General features: G+C 54.2%; 2 protein-coding genes across 2 annotated transcripts in view; both read right to left on the reverse strand.

The window, feature by feature from the left end:
- The window catches only part of LDB3 (LIM domain binding 3), a 67,857-nt gene extending 64,245 nt beyond the window's left edge, over positions 1 to 3,612 (reverse strand). The window contains exon 1 of the mRNA XM_006875918.1: positions 3,520 to 3,612. Within this exon, the coding sequence (XP_006875980.1) occupies positions 3,520 to 3,612 (93 nt within the window). The remainder of the gene's footprint in view (positions 1 to 3,519) is intronic.
- A 3,336-nt stretch (positions 3,613 to 6,948) lies between these two features.
- On the reverse strand, positions 6,949 to 17,057 carry OPN4 (opsin 4). The gene is made up of 10 exons (XM_006875926.1): positions 16,914 to 17,057; positions 15,539 to 15,684; positions 13,929 to 14,062; positions 13,400 to 13,603; positions 12,637 to 12,808; positions 12,111 to 12,275; positions 11,047 to 11,154; positions 10,059 to 10,239; positions 8,792 to 8,932; positions 6,949 to 6,978 (listed from the first exon to the last, which is right to left on the reverse strand). Exons 1-10 carry the CDS (start codon positions 17,055 to 17,057, stop codon positions 6,949 to 6,951), a joined length of 1,425 nt encoding a protein of 474 aa, XP_006875988.1.
- Between the last annotated feature and the right edge of the window lie 227 nt (positions 17,058 to 17,284).

The raw sequence follows: 17,284 nt of genomic DNA on the forward strand, positions 1-17,284 counted from the left end.
TTGATGAAGCCATTATGCCATTTTACAGGTGTGAAAACAGACGCAGAGAGGCTAGCTGATTTTCCTAAAGGTGCACAGTTGCGAGTGGCAGAGCCCTATAAAAGCCCTGTAAAGTCTGGTCAATAACAAGATACAGTGGGGCGAGACCCAGGCCCTGGTCTTTCCTGGAGAATTTGTATTTCCATTCTAGATAATAGATGGAATTAGAATCCACCCTTAGGGGGATCTTGATACATTCCGTCTATCTGTGGCAGAAATGAAATTTCGCACCCGGGGGTTGGACCTGAATGAACTGCTTTGAAGCCCTGTGCCCACTTCTCTAGATGACCATGCCCTAGACCTCTCTCCTGGGCACATCACACTCAATACCTCCTAGAATGGGTCCCATGAGAAGTGGGGGCCAGGTTAGCTCTGGAGGGGCAGAGAAGCTATGTTTGTGAAGGGGAGGGTCCAGGATGGGGGACCTTGCAATGATGGGAGCCCTGGACAAAAGGGAACCAAATAGAGCAGGAAAGAGACCTAGTTCTGGCCAAGCTGCTAGGCTAGGGGTGGGGGTGAGCCTTTGAACGGCTCTCTCCCCATTTCCTGGAGCCGGGCTGGGTGGGTGGGGTGAGAGGGCAGCTCCTGTTACAAGCCTCAGTGCACCTGTCTGGGATAATGAAAGGCATTTTCTCTCCACCCTCTAGTTTCCATCTGAACCCTCTTTCAGTGAGCCTTCAGGCTGTGAATCACTCAAGGACAGGTCTTTCTGGGAGGACCTGAGGGGCTGTTTCTGCCCAAGTGGGGGCCAGTGGATGGGAAGGAAGGCGGGGATAGGGAGGTACAGTCTAGCTCTGGGTAGGCAGAGGGGTGGACTTTCTTATAGGAAAAACCTGCAGCTAACTGGGGGTAGAGAGGTGGGGGAGCATTTCTCCAGTCCATTGGTCAACATCAGAGGGCGATGAGGGTAGGTGTAGTGTGAGCTAGGGGCTTCCTGAGGACACAGACGTTCCACCTCATGCAGTCTCCATCTCATAGCAAATGTGGGTCCCCGTTTACCTGGCTCTGAAGTACGGATTGTCCCAGTTCTGCCTGCATGGCCATCCCCTGGAATGTGTGAAGGGGCTGCCAGCCCCATTGAGAACCAAGTTTTCCCTTCGCTAATGTGGGACAGCAACAGCTTCCACCAGAGCTTGTATCAAAGGCTCAGTTACGGTGCCTCAGTTGTGTCCTGCCCTTGGCACAGGGTGGGAAGTGGGTGAGTCTGGGTAGGAATGGGGGTCCTCTGGAGCCAGTGGCTCTGCACCCACTTGGGGGGTGTGATTTTGCTGTAGAAGGGCCTTGAGAACCCTAGCAAGAACTCACAACCCAGGTGGGTGGAGGGGCAATGTGACCATCCCTTATGAAAAAAAGGCACCGAGTTTGGGACACCGTTTTCCAAGTCATTATCAAGAGCTCTGAGCCTCAGCACTCATCCCAGCATGGTTCATGGCTTTGGTGACTTCGGCTGTGTCCAGAAGGGAGCCAGTAGCCATTAGGTTCATCCCCTGATGCCCTGCCTGAACAGCAGGTTCTATTTTTAAAAGGCCTGGCTCCAGTATATCCCTGAAGGGAGGACATTCCTCCCGCTGCCTAGCCCAAGGCCTCTGTGTTGCAGTTTAAGCCCTTGATTGGCTAAGGCCAGGTGGCACATAGACCCTGGGTGAAGTCATTGGCTATCCTGGGTGCCACTCAACTGAGAGAGCTAATTTCTGTTCCCAGGGATAGAGCAGGGAGCACCAACAGGAGGCCTTGAGGATGGGGTAGTTGGAGGAAACCTGGCTTCAATCCCAGGTGTGGGAGACCTGCGACCTGAGAGTCAGTGTGAAGACCTACAGCCATGGGAGGTAGCTATGTAGAGGCCTGGGTGGACAGTTTCTACTGGGGCTCAAGTGCCCACATATCTCCAGAAGAGGTATACAAGGTGTTGGGATTTCCTTTAGTGCAGGTCTGCAGTCTCCAGGGCAGTAGGCTGGAAGGGTGGGGACTTTGAGATGGAATGAGCTGGAGCTCCAGCAAAGGATAAAGGGCAAGACCTCCCCGCTAGACCAGTCAGGTCAGCAGCTCCATCCTGGAAGAATGTGGCCTCTATGGCTGTTTCATGTCTCCCATGGCACCTTAAGTGAGGCTCCTCCTTTATAAGGTTCCCTCAAATGCCCATGTGGTTTCAAGAATTAAGACTATTCTTCCAGTGGGGAGACTTTCTGCAAGCCCGCCCAGGCTCCTTGCATCTCCACCAGCACCTTTCCAACCTGCCCCGAGTGCTTCCCCCATCCCTGCCCAAAGCAAGTCTCTGCTGCTTTGGCAAAGACACTCAATGCCCCGAGTAGGCAACCACCAGCCTCCAGTCACAGTGTGGGGCCTCATCCTGCCCCTCTTCTTAGCTTCCATTTTGCCCAACCAAGCAGGGGTTGTCCTAGCCTCTCGCACACTTTACCACCCAGCCTGAGCCTTGGTGCCTTCAGCCTAGCTCTGCCACGGACTCGCTGGGAGTCCCTTTACTTAGCATGAATTTATCGATCACCCACTATGGAGTCCTGGTATGGTGCAGTAGGATAAGCACTGGACCGCAAGGTCGGTTTGAACTGCAAACTCAGTGGTTCAAACTCACTGGGCCCTCCTCGTAAACTCTGGCAGGGCCGCTATGAGTTGGAACCGACACAACAATGTTTTAGACGTCTTATTAGGTGCTGGGGACATAGCAAAGATGAAAATAAGTCCCTACTCAGGATAGCTTACTCTTGAGCACATTCGAGCTTATGGCTCTCTGGGCCCCAGTGGCTTCTGCTGGGTGATGGGAATCACTTAGGTGGACCCTACTGTGGGATGACATTTCCCTCCAGGCATTGCTGCTCCCTGACTGCAGACATGGTGGGACAGGGCAGCATGGGGGCATGAAGCGAGACAGGCAACAACACAGGCAGGGAAGGAGCCTGGTCAGTGAGGAGGTCCAGCCCATTAGGCCACCAGTGCATGGTCCCTGGAGGAAGCTGGGGTCTTGGGTCTGGGACAGAGCAGCTGCTGGAGCCCTGGAATCAGTCTGGTTCTGCTCTGTGGCACAGGCAGCAAGTGCAAGTCCGTCTGTCCATCTATCCGCTCACTTGACAGTTAGTGACCTCTCCAGGCAGCAATGTTCTGTCCCCACAGTAGCTGCCCACTTCAAGGGAGATATTCCAGGCATGGGGACACTCAGAGACCACCCCACTTAGAAGGGCTCAGGAAGACACCATACTCTCTGCAAACTCAGCATTTCCTTCTCTCCTCAAAATACCCGCCATCTGCCCATGACATTTCCTACTCCTAAGTGGCTGGCCTAACAGCTGTGGCTGAAACAAGTCACCTGAGGCTGGCAGTATCAAGCAAGTTTAGTCCCGGCCACTAGACTGAGGATAGGGCATGTTCTGCTTTCCTGGAGCCTCAGAGGGACAGATGGAAGGGACACACACTTCCCCTCCTTGAATCACTCCTCCTGGGGCCAGGTTGTGGACAGTGCACACTCACCCGGGAGATGGTGAGCGGCATGTTGAAGTCCTTGCCCCCCTGCAGACGGAAGCCCCAGGGTCCGGGCCCAGTCAGGGTCACACTGTAAGACATGCTTGAGTTGACAGCTTCGGCCTCTGCTGAGAGAGAGAGAGAGAGACAGGTAAGACAGAGCCTTATGCACCCTCCACCGGCAGCCCACCTCTGCTCCGGGCCCCACCACCCAGCCTTGCCTGCTCGTCCCTGCTGCCTGGCGGGGCTGTGTGGAGCTCCTGAGAGCCTCCTAAGAATAGCTGAGCAAATGTCATGGACACTGATATCTGGCCTCGGCTGCGCCCATAAATGGGCTGTAACCCTACACTGCACCCGCCCGCCTGTGGCCTCCCATCCGTGTCCACTGTGACTCACACAGCTAATATAGCCCCTGGGGAGGGCAGGACGAGGGCTTTGGTCAGCTTGGTGATAAGGCCATCACCTCTTGCTCTGGGCATTCTGCTTTCATTTGTCCCTCTGGGGAGCCCAGCCTCACTCTGCTGAGCTTCAGCATCCCCCTCACACAACACTGGGGGCTCAGAAAGACAGGGTGAGTGTCCTTCCCTTGGGTCTCTTGGCTGGGGTCTTGGCTGCCCTGTGCCCCTGGTGAGGACTCAGGTAGGGATCCTGTGATGTGAGGACTGGGCTGAGTCCCCAGCTGGTTGGGACAGCATTTCAGCAAAGGAGACTGGTGAACTGGCCTGGGTTGCTCAACATTGGCCCCTCCATGCCCTTGTCCCCTTGGGTCTGGAAAGGCTCCCACCTTGCCAATAGGACCCTTGGCTCAGAAAGCCTGAAGACATGACTTTTCCAAGATTCCATAGTGGGGAGACTTAGGGTACTCTGTAGTCTGGGCTCATTCTAAGACACTCCAGATAATGGCTCCTGGAGGGTGGGGGAATTGCATGGGGCCACAGGTGCCTCCTGAAGCCTTGGCTTATGGGACTGGACCCGTGCCCGTACCCCTTGGTATGGGCCTGAAGGCAAGTTCTGGGCCAAGCCCATGCTCCCAACGTCCTCTGGGGGCCTAGCAGTTATTCCTGGCTCTCCTAACTCACTTGTGCTCTGGAAAACTTGACAGTAGCAAGCAAAGCTCCAGCTGCATCTGTCACTGCCAGGCCCGTGCCCTTTGTGGTAGAATGGCAGGGGCAACGGGGAGGGAGGAAATGCCATTTACTCAGCTACTGGGATCTGGAGCCAGAAAGGGAAGGGACCGGGAGCCATGTGTGGTGTGTTCAGCCCTGACCCCAGAGAAAACGTGTGTTCTGGGTGGGAGTCCAGTCCCCTTAGGACTCATGATCACTTCCTGCCATTGTGGGCCAAGGTTTCCCCAGGATGGATGCCAGGCTCCATGTGGTGTCTGGCTTGGGAAACTGAGGCTGAGGGAGGGCTACTGGGTGAGGTTGCTTTCTGGCCCTGACCAGGGCTGGGTGCTGAGGACTCAGAGGAGGCTTGGGTGTGAGTAGTTTCCCAGCTGCCAGCATCTCCAGCTACACATCCTGCATCTGACACCAGAGGAGTATCTATGGAAAACAGCATCTATGGCAGTTAGTTGTAACTTGCTGAATTCTCTCTCTTAGCTGGCGATGGAAAGTTTGATGGCAAATAGACACCACTCACTGGCAGTCCCCTCAAAAAACTCAACTTGGTGCCGTCAAGTCAATTCCAACTCATAGCCACCCTGTAGAGGGTTTCTGAGGCTGTAAACCTTTATGGGAGCAGAAAACCTCATCCTTCTCCCTGGAGCAGCTGCTGGGTTTAGACTGCTGACCTTGTAGTTAGCAGTCTAGGTCCGCATATTCCAGGGCAGTTTGGTCACGTGCTGCCGTTAATCAGTTGCAGTTGAATCCGTTCTAAATCATGGCAACTCCATGTGTCAGAGTAGAACTGCCCTCCATAGGGTTTTCTTGGTTGTAAATGTTTGGAAGTAGATGCCTTAGGATGGGTTTGAACCATCAACTTTTTGGTTAGTAGCCCAGCATTTAACCATTTGCCACCCAGGACTCTCTATAACTTGCCCACATTTACAAGAATATCCAGTGGAAGAAGCCAGGCAGGGACCAGTGTTTATTCATTCCACCACCTCCCGCCTCTTTTCCCAGTCTATAACCCTCCTCCCCACTTACCTACTTCCCACCCAGCTGCCAGCCTTGATCTGTCCTGGGAGGTCAGCAGCTCCTGGCCAAGACCCCATTCCTTTTCCATACCATTCCGTGTCCCACATCTCATCCCATCCCATCCTTAATATCAGCCTTATCCCCTTTCCTAGAGGACCCAGCAGCAGGGCCCTGAGCAATGTGAGGACTGGAAGGCACAGATTATGCACAGGGAGGGGTAGCAATGGGCTCAGCTGTAGTACCTGATGTTGCAGGCTCTTTCTTTAGACTTAAGCACTGCAGGATGCTGACCTCAGGGGAAAGAAAGGGAAGAATCTTGGGGAGGGTTCTCTGAAAGGGAAAAGCCAGCCTCCTCACATCTGTCTCCCTTGGGAGACCCAAAGGCAGTGAGATCAGCTGGTACCCACAGGCTGGGTACCTGCTTCTTGAATGCAGCAGCTTGCTGGGGAGGGATTTCTACCCCTTCTCTGCTCTCCCCCATGCTCTTGGAGATGGGACTTCAGGAGTGAGAACAGGTCAGGTTGGGAGAACAGGGGAGGAGGCAGAGAAATAGCTGGCAGCATCCAAGGCTGCCCCAGACTCACTCTCCCATCACAGCACCAATAGGTAGAGACCACATTTGTTCAAGACCTTTGCTTATTTTATTTTCCTACCCCTGTCAGAGTCTTGCAACCCTGAGATAAACTTGGACCACCACTTGAAAACAGGCTAGAGGCTGTGTGTGCCCACATGCTCAGTGTACATGCAGGTGTGTGTGCATAGGGGAGTGTTTGTGTGCATAAGTGTGGGTGCAGAGAAGAGTGCACCCTGGACAGTGCTTTAAGAAGAGGTCAGGGGTGATCCACAGTCTCCAGTACACAGAACGCTATCTCTGCTCAACTTTGAATGCAGGCAGAAAGAGGCAACTAGCCTTCCCGTGCCAGCAGAGCACCCAGTCTGGGTGCAGGGCCTGGCTCATAAACAGCTGGTGTCCCCTGCAGCCATCACCATTGTCATTGCATGAACAATTGCAGCACACAGTACTTGAGGAAGTGCAGATGCTCAAGGTGAGTGTGGAGGTGAGGGCTCGCTCTTCTGGCTGAACTGACAATGTTGGCAGTTGACATGAGGAATAGACGTCGAGACGGACTGACTTCACAGGAGCAGGCATTTATTTGGTGCTGTAGGGAGAGGGTGTGACTGCAACCATGAGTGCAGGGCACCTTGGGTGACATGGCTGCAGGCTGTCAGGGCTATCCGGGTCTGTGTGGGGGAGAGCGATGTGAGGAGCTGAATGTGTCCCAGAAGAAAAGGAGAGTCACTAGTCCAGGCTGGGTGGCAGCTCCTTGGTCTGAAAATCAACAGGACACATTAATTTAGCTTGGGGACTATCCCAGTAAGAGCAGTGTCCCAAGGAACTTCTATGTTTGAGGTCATCAAGTGGTGAGGGGAGGTTGGCACACAAGGGCCAGATGGTGTCCTGGGTTGGGGTGGATTTCCCCTGAGATTGCAGGCCATCTGATGATGGATCCCACAGCTGGGGCCTCTCTTCTGAGCTCTAGTCAGGAATGTCTAAGGCTCCCCTGCTACTCTTCCCCAGAGTCTCCACCTCAGTGCCCGCCGGGCCTCCCACACTCCTTCCTTGTCCTTACCTCCCACATTCCTCACTCCCTCTCCACCCCTCCTCTGTCCTGCTGCCTGACAGCACCAGTTTCTTCCAGTCTTCTCCCAGCAGGCTCATTCCATTCAACCCAGCCCTGTAAAGCGAAGGCTGGTCATGCTGTGCCCCACTTAAACCACCTCAGGGGCCCTGGAGACCTCTGAAACCAACATCTGAAATCCTGGGACACCAGGCTCCCCACAGTACCACCAACTCCTGTTTCTCCTCCCTGCCCTCTGTGTTCCCATTGCTGTTCTCAGGGTCACAAAATCACATCATGTCCCAGGACATTGAGCTCCTTTATGCCTTCCTGAGTTTGCACAGGCTGTGTCTTCGGCTCGGAACATTCATCTCCTTCTGTTCCACCCACACTGGCAATCTATCTCACCTTCACTGTCCCTGTGAGGTCTTCCCTGGGGACTTAACCCTGTGTCTAGCATCATGTGTGCCTAGACCTCCATGGCAGTGCGTATCACACACAGTGGGTGACAGTTGATGTTCTGTCACCACACTAAGCCCCTCCCCAGCCCAGGACTTCCTCTGGGACAGGCACGGTGACTTTCCTTGCAGCCCTGGCGAGCCTGCGTGTGGCTGCCAGGCTGTCATCAGGGCTCAGGGCTCAGGGATGAGGAATGAATCCCCTCTGGGACTCCCCAGGATGGAAATGCACGGGAGTGGGTGGGTGGGGGGAGGCAGAGGTTCCGCATTGAGGGGTGGTGCCTGCTCTACTGGTAGTGGCTTTAGGAGAATGAGGGTAGAAACGTGTCTGTATTCCTGGCTTGCTGGGGAATTCTAGAGAGTCTAGGAGCTGGGTTAGATGGGCCCGAGGACACAGAGTGTTTCGTGGGTGTGAGTGGACGGGCAGGGCTGGAGTTGTCAGCTGAGGGGGGAGGTCAGGCCTGAGGGCCTATGCACACAGTATTTCCAGAATCTCGCCTACTCTAATTGCCATCGACATTCCGTTCCATAGGCACTTGGTCCAACAGCTGGCCTTCTTTTAATAGCCACAAGCATTCTGGCTGACATCACGATCTTGGGGCATTTATATTGAGTTCATATACAGCATACATATCTCCTCTCCTCACCACTGGGACACCCTACCAGGTATGTCTACACAGAGACCTTTGTAACACACCCAGTTCCGAGCAGACCAATGGTGGCACGCTTAGCCACATGTCCTGAGGTGTCACGTTAACTCAGAGTCACACGGAGGTATACTTATGTCCATGCCATACGTTTGTCATAAGTACAGTGAGGTCAGCAACGACACCTGCTACACACATGCAGTCACACCACATAACCACACACAGATACACACAGGCTCTGCACAAGCCCCACGAGACCCCAACCAGTCAAGGGAAAGCTGAGAGGTCTAAGGAGGGGGTAATTTTCAGCGGACACTGGGCCTGCCTTTGAAAATAAGCTGCCCATTTCCTGGCAGTTCTCTGGGCCAATTGCCCATTCTTCCCACCCCTTTACCCATTGGCAGGTCAAGCATAATCACCTTCCTGGGAGTCTCTGTTTCCCATCTTTGGGGCCTGGGAGGGGTGTTGTCTTCCATGTTCTCTAGCTCCTGATGGCAGGGGAACCTGCTCACTTGCTGGACACTTCCACCTGCAGCTGCTGCCTCTGTGTCTGTCCAGCCCTGGGTAGGTCAGAGAGTCACTGTGAGGGGAAGGGTATGCCATAGTGTTGCTTTTGTCCTTGTCCCCCTCCCCAAAATCTTTTCCATGCTCCTTATGGCTAATGGTGAGGCCATGACACAGTGTACAGGGCTGATAGCTACCAAATCCCTGCCAATTGTGTGGATATGTGTGTGTGAGAGAGAGAGAGAGCGAGAAAATGTGTGTGTTACAGAAGGTACCTGTGCGAGATTGGAAGCGTGTGTGAGAGAGACAGTGTGTACGTGTGAGAGAAAGTATGCTGTATGTCTTCGTAAATGTGGGTATTCTGATATCTTGCATTCTTCTTCATGAGGATCTAAGCACTGGCTAACAGGTAAGATTCACTCCATAAAGTGTACTACTGTGGTTTAAAGAAGTGAATCCCTGATTGCGCCTCCCTCAGCTGGGACCCTCAGGGTGGGGATCAGCCAGGTCCCTGTAGGCAGAACAGAGGTTCCTGAGTGAGGCTGGGGTAGGAGCCTGAGGTGAAGGGAGCCTTCCGCAGGCCCCAGGACTAAGGAGGCTTTCAGGGATGACAGAAATCCAGGGGGGTTAGCTCCCAAGCCTGGGCACACTCACTCTCTCCTACCCAGTCTTACATGGAGACATGACTGTTTTTCGTTTTCAGAGGTGGACTCAGAGGCTCAGAGGATGAATCCAAGCTCACATACTAAGTGAGAGCAGGAACCCAGGTCTCTGACTCCCAGGTCACTGCCCCTTCTGCTGTCTTCTGTGAACCTCTGGAGGCTCCCAGAAAGAGAGAGGTTCAGTGCTGAGGGGACAGGCCTGTCTATGGCACTAAGCCATTGGTGCAGTGTTTGCTTTGGAAAGGATATGGTCTGGCATTGGGATACCTATATTCAACCCTAGCCTGATGGTGGGGACCTCAGGTGATCCCATTGCCCTTTAGGGCTCCAGAGTCCTGCCTATAGGTGAGGAGGATACATGAGAAAGCTATGGGTAGGGAGTTGTGGGCAGCTCTTACTGCCACAGTCTAGGGTCCTGAGTATCCCAACGCTGAATTTCAGAGGCATCCCAGCACTGAGGCTGATCTAACAGAGGGAAGGATGACCAGCTGCCAGCCAGCAGAAGCCCCAAGAGCCTTACCCTGTCACTCTCAGAACTCAAGGATGCCTGGCGTCTGTGTCGGGAGATCCAGCTGAGGTAAGAGGCCTGGCTGCTCAGGGTGGAATGGCGAGTGGAGCGGCAGCTGGTGTAAGGGTGGGCGTGCTGGCCTGACACACCCAGCAGCGTCCCCAGGCAGGGTAGGTGTTGGGCGATGGCCATTCTGGTTAGGGCAGAGGAGGAGGTGGACAAACAGACACAGAGGGTGATGGTAAGGGATGGACATACTGAAACCAGGCTAATGGGGGTGGACAGAGAGTTACTGAGGAAATGGGAAGGCTCAGACATTGGGGTTCTGAGAACAGACAGATGTGGGGATGATGAGGATGGACAGACAGACACTTTGAGTCATTGGTGGTGATGATGGAGGAGAGACAGATGCTGGAATGAAGGAGCCTGACAGACTCACAGACTGTGGTGGGGATAGAGGGAGAGCTTTAAGGTAGTGGTCAGCTGGGCAGAAATCAGCAGTCTCTCATGTGGCTGGGTCAAGCCTCATCCCTGTGAACTGGGGCCAGGGACACATCTGAGCAGCCTCTCGCTGGGCTGGCTCAGGCTGGGCAGCGAACGACTGACACCTCCAGGCCAAGGGAAGCACTGAAGTCACCTCCCCAGTCCTCCACCAGGGTTCTTTATGCAGATTGAGTGCTTCCCCTGTTGTGTTCTCTCCAGGACACACTGCTGGGTTGCTTCCAGGTGGCAGCGCTACTGATCTGCCAGTGCCAGCTCCTAAGTTTGCACAGTTAGGATGGTATACTGCCCAGGGAACCCTGGCATCCCTTCAAGCTGAGCCCAGGGAAGTTGGGGCAAGGGCAGGGTCATTCCAGCTCCATACTCCAGACAACGCACATTCAAGAAAGAGAAAAGATAGCTGGTCTCAGCTCTCCATTTGCAGATCTCACGCCTGCGGGATCATCAGGTTGGGCCTGGGGGAAATGGGCTGGGGGTTCTGGAAGGAGGAGGACCGCACCTGTACTTGGGATGGGTGATGGCGTAAATGATGGGATTGTGGATGGCAGAGGCCTTGGCAATGACAGCTGGCACGGAATTCATGTAGGGTGTCAGGACATGTGCGTACCTGGGACAGAGAAGGTATGAGCCCCTTTGCTGGGTGGCTGACCCCAGAGGCTCACAACCCCCTCCACAGCCCCCATCCCCACAAGGAACATTTTGTTCTCTGGGTCAGGTCCCACCAGGGGAACTGCCCAGTGCAGCCCCGCCCAGCCCAGCTCAGCCCAGCTCAGCCTAGTCTACATTTGCTCCATAGATGGAGGAGACTGGCTATGCCAGGAAGAATTCTGACCTGAGGTTAAACAAAGACAAAGGTGACTAGGAACCTGGGAAGGGGCCTTGGGAGGAAGAAGTATCAGACTTGGGGCATGGTTTGACAAGTTCCGTAAAGATTTGCAGCCTCAGATACCCTGCACAGGGTCATTGTGAGTCGGAACCGACTCCACAGTACTTAACAACAACAACAATTGTCTCTTGGAGTTTGTGCTGCTGGCAACAACCCAGGTGAGGGCTCAGCATGATCTTCCCCCAATCACTTGTATAACCCTGGATCTCAGGCCCTCTGCCCAGTTCCCCTCAGCCCTCCCACCCACCTGCTCCCCTGGCTCTCTCATAGGAAGGCCAGAGAGCAGAAGGGCCATTCCTGCACAAAAGTTCTTCTGAAGTCTAGCTGAGGCCCATTCTTCTGCAGAATTCTAAGTCCCCAGACTCAACCCTCCTGGCTCTGCGCCCACAACTCAGGCAGAGAGAGAACTGGAATCTCAGGGAGATCTGCGTGTCCCCAAGGGGTTTCGCAGAGCCTGACAACCTTCATAGGCCATGGTCTGCATATCAGCTCCCCAAACATATGTCCTGATGCACCCAAGAACTGAGCAGACCTGCCTGGGGTAGGGAAGTACATGCCAGGGAGAGAATAAGACTGAGGCAAGACTGAGGTTGAGGACAATTAGCCCTGGGAAGGAAGAGCCCAGCTTGCCTTAACCTCCCTTCAGCCCCAGCCTTAGCTTCGTACCCACTGCTCACCCTGCAAAGGCCACCAGGACCACAGTGGAGTAGGGGGCCCAGGAGAGCACATAGAGCGAGATGATCAGCAATGCAATCTTGGCCATCTTCCACTCACTCTGCAGCTGCTGCCTCTGTCTTGAGGATTCGCTTGAACCCTCATAGGCTTCGAAGGTCTGGAGAGACCTAGGGTGGGCAGAGTCGGAGTCTGACTGCACTTGCATAGCAACGTGTGTCACTGCTGTTGGGGTGCCTCCCTGGACAAGGAGTCATCCTTTACAGTGCAGACATTGCTGACTCCGAGAAAGTTCTCTATTATATGGAGCCGAATCGCTCCCTGTGGTTCAGCTGTGGTCCCTAAACCTAAGGTTCCTCCCCTCAGACTTCTTGATGCACTCAGGTTCCTTGTGCTGGCTTTTAGGCCTCACCTCACTTCAGAAGAACATCAGTTTGCCTTTGCCTTCCTGGGAGTGCCCAATAGCAGCCTTGGCAGAAAGGGTACAGCTCTCATCTGCCCATCGAACTCTCTTCTTAGCCTGGTTCTTACCGGCCTGTCTCCCGGATGGCTCTAAAGATGAAGATGTAGCAGTAGATGATGACAAGCAGGGGGAGGAAGAACACAGAGCAGAAGAGAAGCATGGTATAGGCGCGGACCGAGGGCGTGAAGCTCATGTAGTCCCAGGAGCAGGATGTCAGTAGCCCGTCGGGAACATAGGCACCTGGGAGGCAGAGCAGGTGCTCAATGGGTTGGCCCTTGGGTCTTCAGCGCTGGTTCCAGTCTGTCATGTTCCAGGAGCTTTGTGTGTGTGGCCCCAGCCCCACCCTGTTCAGTGCAGTCAGGATGCTCAGGGCAGGTGGGGTATGGGTAGGGGAGCTTCCTAAGTCACTCTGGCAGCGGCATCAGCTGCTGATTGAGAGACAGCTGGCTAAAGCCCACAGCCGCCACTGCTTGATAGTTCGTAGCAGAGACCTCACCCCAGCCTCAAGATCTGACTTCCCAGAGCTCCCACCAGCTTCCAATTCCTGCCCAGGAGGGCTGCTTCTTTGCTGTTACCAAGCTTCCTGTTTGCTGAGGCCTCACCCCCATTGCTTTGCCTGGTCTGACTTAAGGCAAACCCAGCATGTGGCCTTCTCTTCTGGTCCCTGGAAGTGCTGACTCTTGCTGGGAGTTATGTTCCTCATTGTCTACGAGGTTCAAGTCGTCCCTTACCCTCTCCTGCCAGCTGGGAGACCCAAATCCACTTACATCCCTCTGGAACTTGCCGGTCCCAGCCTATCTACCCCTCCCTCATTTCCACAAGCCCACTTACTCCAGCCAAAGAAGGGTGGCAGACTCCAGCCCAGGGCATAGAGCCAGACGCCCAGCAGGACAAGTACCGCCCGCCTCTTGGATACCACACCGACGGTGGCCAGTGGGCGTGTGATCACCAGGTAGCGGTCCAGGGCAATGACAGTAAGGGTAATCATGGAGGTGATGCCAAAGAGAGCCCCGCAGAAGGCATAGAACTCGCAGCCTGTGGACACAACACCCTGACCTCAGGAGGGTGCCCACCAGTACTTAGGGGAGGAAGGCTATGGGGATAGAGCATGTTAGGCTTCTGTCTTCCCCTCAGAAAGCAGACCTGGGCTTTTCTCCATCTCTGGCAGGGCTGGCAGAAGCTTCAGGACTTGAACCTGAGTCTTCCTTCCAGTGCTCTCTGACTGTGTGATTGAGAGCAGCTATCCACTCCCTGTCCAGGAAGAGCACATCACCTCCTCATCTGGGCCTCCTCCACTGTGGGCATCCCCTGGTCACAACCCTCCTCCTCCCTCTGGCAGGAGGGAGTCCCGAGTGTCTACCTGCCTCCCCAAAGAGCCACCGCTTATAGAGGCTGCTGGTGAAGAAGACGGGGGCCTGGGTGAAGGACATGAGGAAGTCACTGACAGCAAGGTTGATAATGAACATGTTGGCAGGTGTCCGGAGGCCTCTGCTCCTGGAAAGGGCCAGAGACTGTTAGGAAGTGTAATTCTGCTGGGGGGGGGCTCCCCTAACCCCCTAATCACACACATGCACACACACGTATACATTCCCACATACGCGCATTGATACGTATGCAGGCATAAGCTATTGGGTTACGGACCTATCTCTCTGGTCAGTAAGTACCATCTGAGCAGCCTTTGGGCCCAGCTGTACTGGGAGCGAGACACCCCACAGCACCCCCCCCCCCCTTGTCTTCTAGGGGCAGCTCTCTCTGCATTAAATGAGAGCACAGTGCCCTCTGGAGTTGCTGTGAGGCCCCGCAGACGCAGCTTCTTGGGCTGAGTCCATTCTTGGTTTCTTCGGCATGATGCATGCTCACTCCTTGCACAAAGCCCTTGCTTTCCTGGGACATTGTCTGGACAAATGTCTCCTCAGGGGCTTCTCCATTAGGTTCCTCTGAATTGCACCCAGACTCTGCTTCCCTTGTGTTTCTCGTGTATCGCTCCTGCTTGGGCACCACCCTCAGCCCGCTTCCTCAAAGGTCCTGACCTGGCCCAGTGTAACTGTTTCTGTAATCTGCACCCTCAGGGAGGTGGAAGGGAGAGAATGGGCCCTGCACACTGCCCAGCCTTTCACAAACCTTACCTCTCATCACCCATCGTCACATCTTCCCCAGAAGGAGATTCTGTTGTTCCCATTTTCCAGATAAGAACTCCGAGTCTCCCCTTGTGAAACAACTTGCTCCAGATCATGAAACTCACTAAATGTTCTGGCTAGGATTCAGACTCACTTGCAGGGCATTGCATGTACTTGAACTTGCCTGACCATAAATGCAACTCCATGTATATGAACTTACCTGATCGTTGCATGAACTCCATCCACGTATGTGAACTAACCATGAACATCATATGCAACTCTGTGTTGCCAACAAGAAAAGTGAGCTCAAAGAGGACAAAAGACTACCCCAAACCATTGCACTGGTAGGTGGTGGGGTTTAGGCTCCCTTCTCCACTTGCCTGTCTCAGCCATTCAGGCTGCTGTGGGAGCCAAGACAAAAGGGGGACCTAATGGGAGTCTGGGTGTGGGGCTATGGGTTAATGCGCCAGACTGCAAATCCATTTGAACTGCAAGGTTGGCGGTTCAAGCTCACCAGCTGCTCCTCGGAAACCCTATACAGGGTCACTATGGGTTGGAACTGACTCGATGGCACTTAACAACAACAACAATAACAAATGGTTGATTGCCAAGGGGCATGAGTACTCAGGGTTCTAGTGCCTGGGGCTGCTCTTCAAGGTAGAGAGAGGATGGTCTGGGTCTGAGAGCTGGGTGTCTTGGGTCTGTGGCTTAATGGTATGTACCATTCAAGCTTGCCTTCCCTGGGTTTGTGGGTCAAGGCTTGGCCTGGCTTTCCCATTAGACCTGGCCGTCAGGTTCCTGCTCTGTGCTCTGCCTTGCTCTGAGCCCGGGCCCCAGCCTATGAACCAGGCACCTGCAGAAGGTGTAGATGACGATCAGATTGCCCAGCATCCCAGTGAGCCCCACTAATAGGATCACCGTGCCCAGGGTGTAGTGGACGTGGTCCGGAACATCGACGGTGGGGAAGGGGACCCAGGCAGCAGTCTGAGTCCTGGCTGCCTGTGAAGAGACAGAAACAAGGGCATCACCTTATCCCCTGTCATCTTCAAGCTATTTGAGAAAGTCAGGGTTCTCAGAGTGGTAAAGCTGCTTGCCCACATAGTGGTCATGCCAGAATGGAAAAGCAGAAGTCAAGTCTAGGCTGTCATCCAGTGGCACGGACGGAGACAGCTTCCAGGAGTGGTTCAGTCCACTGGCTGGAGGTCAGAAGGACAGACAAATGTGTGCCTGGCATGTAGGACCATGGCTGTGGTAGCCCTATCTTTCCCTGGGGCAGACAGAGCCAATTTTCAGGCTGGTCCCTCCCCAAGGTATGAGTCCCATCCCAACTGCCCTAGACAGCAGCAATGATCTTCAAGGTCTCTTGGGAAGCTGGAGTGGAGGGACAGAGCGGGGTAGGCCCCTCTACTCAGGAATCTCATCTCCCTCTTAAGCCTCAAAGGCGAAGTTGCATTGCAGATATTTGGCATAGAAATAGGGAATAATTCTCAATGAACCCCCTTTTATAAAGAAAGTGTATGCCTCCCACGTCGTTACTGTAAACAGCAAGTTATGACTCTATGAGGCTACAACAGAGGGATGAAATGATCTACTTGTAAGGGAATGAGATGTCTGGTCTCTGTATCACCCTATAGCTACTCAAGTCTTCCCATCCTGTCCAGGCCCTAGGGTAGCTCCCAGGAAGAGTGTTGGCTCCGCTCCGTCCTCACCAGTCATAGTGTGCGTGGTGGGGTAGGGGTTATGGGACCTTGGCTAGGATAATGGAGCAGAGGGCACTAGAGACCCCACTCTAGGATGGACACGTCCAGCTCATGATATACAAGGGAGCTTCAAAAAGTTGATAGAAAAATCCCATTATCCTTCAGTTACATTTCCCCACAAACTTTGTGAAGCCTTTTCATATGTCACGAAGGACACTTCTCTCCTGTTTCATTTCCAGAAGGCTCCATGTGGTGGGGCATCCCAAGGATTCGGTACAGCCAAGGGGGCAGGTCTGGGCAATTCCAGGCTCTTGTCCTTCAGGGCTGGCCTTTCAATACTCTCCATGGGGAGGAGGTGGCCTGCACCCTCCTCTACCATCCCCTTCATGTAGCATGGCTCAGAGATGTTCAGGAATGTGTCCTAGGGCCTACAGAAGAGCGCAGACTCTTTCCCTCCCAGTCAAAGCCTCTGTTTGCCCCAGGAGTGAGCCGGGTAAAGTGGGGAGTGTACACTCACCCCAGACTTACCTTGGGGCTGCTGGGAGGAAGTTTATCCAGACTGGAGACGCTGGCCTGGGAGCTGGTCCAGCTGCTGACTGAGGCTGGGGTGGTCACACAGCTTGGCTCCTGAGCAGGGCCTGATGGAATTCTTAACCCCCAAGGCAGGTCCATCCTGTCATGGGATGGTCCTTTCTCGGAGCACTCAGAGAAGTCAAAGGACTTTAGCTGTGTCCTGCCTTCCTGTTGTCCCCATTCTCAGCGCTCCTGCCTGGAGCAGCTCTTGGAACTGATGGCTGCACTTACTACCCAGTGAAGTGCAAACCAGTGAATGTCACAGCTGGAGAGTTGTAGCCACAGGGGTGCTCCTCACCTTTAAATAGCACAGCTGGGGGCTGCGC

Source organism: Chrysochloris asiatica, unplaced genomic scaffold (assembly GCF_000296735.1).
Source record: "Chrysochloris asiatica unplaced genomic scaffold, ChrAsi1.0 scaffold00346, whole genome shotgun sequence".
Lineage (NCBI taxonomy): Eukaryota > Metazoa > Chordata > Mammalia > Afrosoricida > Chrysochloridae > Chrysochloris > Chrysochloris asiatica.